A 9308-nucleotide genomic window follows, 5' to 3' on the forward strand; every position below is an offset into this window, starting at 1 on the left:
AAGTCCGAAAACCTTTATTCAGATGGATTTGGGAAAATCCACTTAATTTTCCTGGGATACATAGCAACTCTTTTGGGATCTTATCAGGTACTTGTGACTTGTATTGGTCATTGCTGGAAACAGGACTCTGAGCTTGAGGGACCTTCAATCTCTCCCAGTATGACAATGCTTATATATTTATGGACGTCTGTCCTTTCAAACATAAAATAATTGGCAAACTAACTCTTAATACAGATTTGTCTTCTAACTATCCTATAGATTTATACTGTAGAGGAACTCAACACTCCTTGGGCTAACTTCCTCCCTCTTCCACCTCCAGGTTCTGCCTCCTGTGACTTCTAGATTCTTGTCTTCTGATTTCTCACTCTTGGGGCACTAGGCCCCACTTCCTGCGATTTCCCATACCTCCTGTGAATTATTTATTTAGATTTATATCCCGTCCTCTCCAAAGAGCTCAGAAAGGGTTACAGTTTACATTCACAGTGTTATAATATAGGGTTTAGCTCTGACATGAGCAGGTAGGCTGTTCCAGAGGATTGGTAAGAAATGGGAATAGGATCGATCAAGGCTGTCCGGAGTTGGAGGGAGTGTCCTCATGGTGTATGTAGGCGTATTTCGTCATGGGAGCATAGCGTTCAATTTGGGGTGTAGAGGGGAAGTTTTCTGAGAAGTAGAGGGATTTATAGGCCTATGAAAATACAGAGTTTGGTTTTGGGAAGCTTCATAGATTTCCTTTCTCCCAGCATGCTTTTCTGGTTCAGAATGGAAAAGTGTGCCGTGGTAAATGAGCAGCCATTTCTCAAACAGGAACTGTTTTGTCACAGATGGGGAGAAAGAGAACAAATGCAGATCACCCCTAGGGAGGAAAGTAGAGTTACAGCCTCAGCACCCTGAGCTTGTGGGTTCAAAGAACCCCCCACTGCTCCTTGTGGCCCAGGGCAATCCTCCACTGCCCCAGGCCCATTATTTCTACTGTTTTTCAGGTCTGAAAGCATTTGTCCCTGTCTGTCCTGGTGGGGTCACAATCTAGCTAATGTATCTGGGGCACTGGGGGGATTAAGTGACTTGGCCAAGGTCACAAGGAGCAGCGTGGGTTTGGAGCCACAAGCTCAGGGGGCTGAGGCTGGAGCTTTAACCACTGCCATACTGTCCCCTAGATAGATTGTGAGTCCAGCAGGGACCGAGTGTGGAGGCAAAACAAGTCCCAATCTCTTCCCCAAATATCCAAGGAAGGAATGTCAAAATGTGACCAATTAATGGCGGTTGTGAAGTTTGGTCCCTGTGTGTTTTTTCCGTAAACAAAACCTGAAAGCGCAGGGAGGGCTGGCGGCCAGCAGGGGCCGCTGTCGAGCCCTGGAGATAAAGCGCAGGAGCTGCGATCGCCCTTCAGTGGTCCAGACGGGGCTGGCAATTCAGGAGCCCGGAGAGGCGAGCGAGCCCGTGTTCCTTGCGAGCAGAAGGAAGCCCGGACGGATGCTCCGAGAGCGGGCAGCAAGTGAAGCGGCCAGCCGAGGCCAGGGCTAGCAAGTCCTGCTTGCACCTGACATCAGCAAGGTAAGATGGCAAATGGGGATCTGGAACAGGCAGGAGAAGTTTCGGCTCATGCACTTGGGGAGAATTTCATGTCAAAAGAAGCAGCAGTCAGTGCCAACACTTTTCCTATTCTGTGCCTTTCAGGTCTTCCCGGTTCCAGCAGAAATGTTGCTCCCATTCAGACTGAGAGATCTGAAAATGAGGGCATCATTTGAATCTCCTAAATTTGGGAGCCTAAAATGGACTTAGGGCCGGGAAAAAGTTAGGAGCTTAACCCTGATTTTCAGCACTAAGTTCGACAACTAGGTTCAGATGAGCATCATTTTTAAGCTCCTAACTTAGGTTATGTTTGCCTGAGGGCCCGAAATATTTTTTTGCTTCAGCAGTCTAGGTAGCACTTTCCTGATGAGTTTCCCCCCTCCCATGTAAGCCATGGCCCCACTGGGTGTGCATCGAGAAACCGTTCTCCCTAGTCTTGCATTTGAAAAGATCCCACTTCCTGCACCATCTCTATTCAGAGGGAGGCAGGGAATGGGAGAATTCATGATACAATACTGAAAGATTTGAAACGGCATGACAAGAACCGTGCCGCTGAAAATCTCTGTCTACAAAGCGATGGGCCTAAATGAAGACCTAGTTAGATGTACAGTGGCACCTCTATAAAGTGCTGGCTGCCCACGGTGTCGAACATTTAGAAACATAGAAGCATGATGGCAGATAAAGGCCAAACAGCCCATCCAGTCTGCCCATTCGCAGTAACCATTATCTCTTTCTCTGAGAGATCCCATGTGCCTATCCCAGCCAGCATGTTAAAAAAACAGGATCTGTTTTTCTTGTTTGGTTAATATAATTCAGCATTTCTCATGCCTCAAACTTCTTCCCAGATCTCTCCACTTCTCCTCAACATGTAACATGTACACAGTCTCAGCATCCTATACTCCTGGCCCTCCCTCCATCCCCAACCCCACAATCTGAGCATATTACATACACACTTGTTGGATCATACATGCATATAACATAGTCTTAATAGCACTTGTGTTTATATACAGCTCTGGATCATACATGTGTATGCACAGCCTGAGTATCACATGTGTGTATGCACAGCCTCTGGATCATAGATACATGTGTATGCACAGCCTGAATATCACGTGTGTGTATGCACAGCCTCTGGATCATAGATACATGTGTATGCACAGCCTGAGTATCACGTGTGTGTATGCACAGCCTGAGTATCACGTGTGTGTATGCACAGCCTGAGTATCACGTGTGTGTATGCACAGCCTCTGGATCATAGATACATGTGTATGCACAGCCTGAGTATCACGTGTGTGTATGCACAGCCTCTGGATCAGAGATACATGTGTATGCACAGCCTGAGTATCACATTTGTGTATGCACAGCCTCTGGATCAGAGATACATGTGTATGCACAGCCTGAGTATCACGTGTGTGTATGCACAGCCTCTGGATCAGAGATACATGTGTATGCACAGCCTGAGTATCACGTGTGTGTATGCACAGCCTGAGTATCACGTGTGTGTATGCACAGCCTGAGTATCACGTGTGTGTATGCACAGCCTGAGTATCACGTGTGTGTATGCACAGCCTCTGGATCAGAGATACATGTGTATGCACAGCCTGAGTATCACGTGTGTGTATGCACAGCCTCTGGATCAGAGATACATGTGTATGCACAGCCTGAGTATCACTTGTGTGTATGCACAGCCTGAGTATCACGTGTGTGTATGCACAGCCTGAGTATCACGTGTGTGTATGCACAGCCTGAGTATCACGTGTGTGTATGCACAGCCTCTGGATCAGAGATACATGTGTATGCACAGCCTGAGTATCACGTGTGTGTATGCACAGCTTGAGTATCACGTGTGTGTATGCACAGCCTCTGGATCAGAGATACATGTGTATGCACAGCTTGAGTATCATGTGTGTGTATGCACAGCCTGAGTATCACGTGTGTGTATGCACAGCCTCTGGATCATAGATACATGTGTATGCACAGCCTGAGTATCACGTGTGTGTATGCACAGCCTCTGGATCAGAGATACATGTGTATGCACAGCCTGAGTATCACGTGTGTGTATGCACAGCCTCTGGATCATAGATACATGTGTATGCACAGCCTGAGTATCACGTGTGTGTATGCACAGCCTCTGGATCAGAGATACATGTGTATGCACAGCCTGAGTATCACGTGTGTGTATGCACAGCCTATCATGTATGTTTATTCACATCCTCTGGATCATAGATACATGTACCAGCCTGAGTGTCATGGATCATTGTTTCCCATCTGGTGCGGTTCAGCCCTGATCAGGTGTGCCATGGAAAGAAATCTCTAGTCTTGATGTTCAGGTCCTGATCAGCACCTGGGGTCTGCTGTCAGTACTTCACAGTGACAAGAGAAAGAAGTGGCTTCCTTTCTGCAAAATGTGTAATCCCTCAGGCCTCTCCCCGTCCTAGACCCAGCACAGAAATAACAGGCAGCACGTAAGGCACAGAGAGTTGGCCCTGCTTTGTATAGATGAGTTTTTTATTTATTGACGTTATTTAAATAATGCTTATCAACGGAGGTTGTCAAAGCGATTTACATTCAGGTACGGAAGCATTTTTCCCTCTCAGTCGAACGGAGGATTAAGTGGCATGTCCAGGGTCACAAAGAGCAGCGTGGGGCTTGAACCCACAACCTCAGGGTGCTGTAGATGTCATCTAACCACTACCATCAAGTGGTCTTCCTCTTCCCCCTCAACTGCCTCCTCCATGGGTCCTCTGTCCACACTGCCCTGTTCTTGAGAGAGTTTAGCAAGGGACATACATGGGTCATTCACACTTATCCTGCTTGTACAGGTCACTTTGTTTCAGCAGTACTGATCCGGAACGTTCTACTTTTTACCATCCATCTCATCTCATATTGTTTTGTAGACCCCGCAAATGTCAACTGGGAATCATTGCGGCTTATATAAGATTAATAAGGTTAGCAACATAGATATTATGAAGCCTGGCAACCTTTTTCTCATTCCTCATCAAAGGGAAATATTTCTGTCTTTCTGGTCCTTATAATGATCCTCTTGACACAGCCACCCTGCATGCCCTCCTAACCTTGCTAGATTCTCTGGGCGTCTTCCTTGTTCCTCATGTATGGAAGCACAAAATGGACATGTCAGCTAAAATTGCAGTCTCCAGTTTCTTCCGCCTCTGCCCATTCTCTTTGTAAGGCTTCAAATGACCCTTCACCCTGGCACTTTTGGGCAAATAAACAACTCTATTTGCAAAATGTACTCAGAGACATCACATTTCACATTATAACATTGTCTTCAAAGGAGCATCCCAAGTCTTTCCAGTAGATTTACAAACAGATGGGTTTTGTCAACATGCAAATGGCCTTTTTATAACCATTTTTACTGAGAAAACAACGCTGGATCAGTCTATGAAAGGGGAACATGTCCCACCAATGCGTAAGAGGTTGTAGGGCATACATTGTCCCCTCTTGGTGGCGGACTCTTACTGGGTAGACTTAGGATTTTATGCATCTTGGATAATTTCTATCTTTTTCTGGTCTCATAAATAGTATTTAATCTAAAATGACAACAAAAATACACCAAGCAAGGCAAGGCTGTGGTCTTTTCCTTCTCAAGATGTGTTAAAAATGTTATGGTCATGCTGTGACTCATTTGCTTATCTTCTTCCAGTAAAATGCTCAGTTGTTTCATGGTCACTTCATGCCATAGCTGAAAAATTTTCCAGATTTTCCTCATTACACTTTACTCAGGAAGAAAATAGAGACTGAACTCCATTAATCACTTTTCTTATACCGAGAATGTATAAAAACAAGGCTTGATATTGGGTGTAGTGGCAAAGAACAGATGTCTAAGCTTGCGAACACAAATAAAGCCTGAATCTTCAGCACTGCCAGCACTCCCCCCCCCCCCCAGCAGACTCAGAACTCCCCAATGCTGCCAGTGCACTCCCCCGTACAGAATCAGAGGCTCTCTACATTGCCAGAGCCCCCAAAATGCCAGAGCTCTCCCCCACAGAATCCGACTGCCAACACTGTCAGATTCATCCACCAGAAACAGAATCTCACATGGACTGCCACATCCATCCGCTGGATCCAGAGCCTCCATTCACCATCAGAATCCCTATTTGCTTCCAGATCTGTCCATCATTCAGAATCTCCGTTCACTGCCAGAGTTCTTCTCCTTGCCCAAATGACCAGATCCTTTGCCTCCCGTGACTAGAGTTCCATCTCAACACATCCACGGTTAGAGTCCCATCAATTCTGTGATTTGCTCCACCTTTTGCAGACTTCAATGGCTCAAGTGTAGACCTTTAGTGCAATTGGCATTTTACTTAACAAAGAGGTTTGTTGATTTGATTGACAAGTCTCTTTTTTAAGAAATATGTACATTTTACTATACAGAGTGCTAAATATGATACAGCACAGAATGTGTGATAGAAGAAAATCAAGAACATTTGTTTTGAGAGTGTAAATCTTTTTTCCTGTCTGCTCTCTTGTTTCAGGCCGAGCCCATGCACGCAATGATCACAGAAGAGAGGCTGGTCCTCTGCCTCCTACTGTTCTTTGCATCCCTGCCTCCTGTCTGGTTTGGTGATGGGCTGAAGAGAGATTATGGACAAACAATGACAGAATTGGTGTGCTCTAAGTGATGGCTGGAAGTTGCTTCAGATTACCATATAATATTACTCGGCAGAGTCTGTCCCACACATCTCAGAGACAAATAATGTTAATATTGACTGTTATTAAATGAACTGCAAATTCACCATCCTAAAGTACTGTGAACCAGTTGGAAGAGCCAGACATGAGAGCAGACTCAGTATCCCACTGCCCATCGCATCATTTCTTACTGCTACGTAAACGGCCTCTGACTTTCCAGAGCAAAGATCAGCGGGCTTCTTTTCTCCTGACATTTATGTGAACGTAAATGTCTGAATGGCTTTGGAGATTGAGAGGAAAGGATAATGAGGAGTTTACGAAAGAATAGCACATTTGAACACTTGCCTGCTGCAACTCGGTGTCTTGGAATTAAACCTGATGTGGAGTAAAGTCCTCTTGTTTCTAAAAGCATGCACATTGCATGAGGAAGTAATCACCCAAAAAATACACACAAACACATCTTAAGAACATGGAGGTTGCTATGGTAAGTGCAGAAAGTTCCGGGTGCAACAGTCACCTTCCTTATGGATATGCCCAGGCACGAGCCGCTGCCCGGGAGAGGGAGCGGGAACGTCTTGCACACTCACGTGTGGTGGCGGAAGGGACCTCTGGAGGTGTAAATCAGCAGCAACCGCAGTTCCAGCAACAGGAGTCCCAGAGGAAAAAGGACAAGAAAAAGAAGTGCTGGTCCCTGAAGGAGGACAGGAAGCTGAACCATCTCCAGGTGAACCAATGCAGCGGCACTTTCCCCTCGGATCTGGTGGCCAGTGGCTCTGAGGAGATGATGTTGAAGGACAACGAGGAGCCTGAGGAAGAAAGAAAGTTTTATTCATGCAGCTTACACGAGGAGGAGACAGATGAGGCATCCTCGTTGACGGGCAAGCCACCTCAGGAGAGCTACAACTCGGTGTACAGCGAATTTGAATGCTGTGAGCGAGTGGTCATCAACGTTTCTGGCTTGAAGTTTGAGACCCAGCTGAAGACTCTGACTCAGTTTCCAGAAACGTTGCTGGGAGATCCTGACAAGAGGATGAGATACTTCGACCCCTTGAGGAACGAGTATTTTTTTGATCGAAACCGTCCAAGTTTTGATGCAATCCTCTATTATTACCAGTCAGGAGGGAGACTAAAGAGACCTATTAATGTCCCCTTTGACATTTTCTCAGAGGAGGTGAAGTTTTATGAACTTGGAGATGAAGTGATTCTAAAATACAGGGAAGATGAAGGGTTTGTGAAAGAAGAAGAAAAGGCTTTGCCAGCCAATGAGTTCAAAAGGCAAATCTGGCTACTTTTTGAATACCCTGAAAGTTCAAGTCCAGCCAGGATAATTGCTATTGTTTCGGTTTTAGTCATTTTAATATCCATTGTCATTTTCTGTTTGGAAACATTACCAGAGTTTCGAGATTATAAAGATCTTGTATTATCCCTGAAGGATGGGGCATTAAATGAAACGTTACCTTTGGATGGTGGACACACAGTATTCAATGACCCTTTTTTCATCGTGGAAACCGTGTGCATAATCTGGTTTTCTTTTGAGTTTACAGTGCGTTTCTTTGCATGTCCCAGCATGACCAGTTTCTTCAAAAATATCATGAACATTATTGACATTGTGTCCATTTTGCCTTACTTCATCACCCTTGGCACAGACCTGGCAGAACAGCAGAGCAGTGGACAGCAGGCCATGACCTTTGCCATCCTAAGAATTATTCGTCTGGTCAGAGTGTTTCGCATCTTTAAGCTTTCCAGACATTCCAAGGGTTTACAGATCTTGGGGCACACCTTGCGGGCCAGTATGAGGGAGCTGGGACTTCTCATTTTCTTTCTTTTCATTGGGGTCATTTTGTTTTCCAGTGCCGTCTACTTTGCAGAGGCCGATGAACCATCTACCCACTTTCAAAGCATCCCAGATGCCTTCTGGTGGGCCGTGGTCACCATGACGACAGTGGGCTACGGGGATATGAAGCCTATCACTGTTGGGGGCAAGATAGTTGGGTCTCTGTGTGCCATCGCAGGTGTTTTAACCATTGCATTGCCAGTGCCAGTTATCGTCTCCAACTTTAACTACTTTTATCACCGAGAGACTGAGAATGATGACCAGACTCAGTTGCCCCCAAATGTAATGACTTGTCCCTACCTCCCAACCAACATGCTGAGGAAGGTCAGGAACTCCACATCCTCCTCCCTGGGGGATAAATCTGAGTATCTGGAGATGGAGGAAGGTGTAAAAGAGTCTCTTTGTGTCAAAGAGAGTCGATGCCAGGGGGCAGGGAGCAGAAATGATGCTATTAAGAAAAATTGTTTGAACTTGAAATCATTGGAAACTGATGTGTGAATTTTTTTTTTTTTGCTGTGCTAAATTGTCTTATATTCGGCATTATCTCCAGAGGATTCATCATGGATTACAGCAAGGCAGCATTCTAACATTAAAACAATGCAAAAGTAAATAGATAAAAATAATCTGTGTAAGCCAAAAAATATCAGAAAGTTTGAGAGGCCCATCTCCCAAATATTTATTTATTTAAAAATTTACATAGCCAGAGTCATAAATAAAGAATGGACAATACATACAGATTAAATGGTTACAAAAAACCTTTGCTATAAGATTCAAATCATCAATCTAATAAAGCATATATTAGTTAAAGTCTCAACATAGGAATTCCATTTTCAGCATTTTCTTAAAACCCAATCTAACAGTGCATAATTGCAATTTACAAAAAAGATGCTGATGACCTAATATTGATTCCAAATCTTTGCTCAAATGCAGGGGTGTCAAAGTCCCTCCTCAAGGGCCAAAATCCAGTCGAGTTTTCAGGATTTCCCCAATGAATATGCATGAGATCTATTTGCATGCACTGCTTTCATTGTATGCTAATAGATCTCATGCATATTCATTGGGGAAATCCTGAAAACCCGACTGGATTGCAGCCCTCGAGGAGGGACTTTGACACCCATGCTCTAATGTAACCAAAAGACAATTGATAACACTTATTATTTTTAACCTTTTTTAAATGAAGGAATAACTAACATCTTTCTACTAGTCCTCGATTCACCTCAGTTTTGCAAAAAAAAGGCACTGATTGAAAATTGCT

At 44.7% G+C, this 9308-nt stretch overlaps 1 protein-coding gene across 1 annotated transcript; it reads left to right on the forward strand.

Moving 5' to 3' along the window:
• Positions 1-1414: 1414 nt before the first annotated feature.
• KCNA4 (potassium voltage-gated channel subfamily A member 4) lies at positions 1415-8982 on the forward strand. The gene is made up of 2 exons (XM_033927904.1): positions 1415-1554; positions 6066-8982. The coding sequence occupies exon 2, from the start codon at positions 6689-6691 to the stop codon at positions 8549-8551; it is 1863 nt and encodes a 620-aa protein (XP_033783795.1). The 5' UTR covers positions 1415-1554; positions 6066-6688; the 3' UTR covers positions 8552-8982.
• Positions 8983-9308: the final 326 nt, after the last annotated feature.

Source organism: Geotrypetes seraphini, chromosome 19, assembly GCF_902459505.1.
Source record: "Geotrypetes seraphini chromosome 19, aGeoSer1.1, whole genome shotgun sequence".
NCBI classification, from domain to species: domain Eukaryota; kingdom Metazoa; phylum Chordata; class Amphibia; order Gymnophiona; family Dermophiidae; genus Geotrypetes; species Geotrypetes seraphini.

Coding starts and splice junctions, on each gene's coding strand:
- KCNA4 (XM_033927904.1), top strand. CDS start 6,689: ATGGAGGTTGCTATGGTAAGTGCAGAAAGTTCCGGGTGCAACAGTCAC.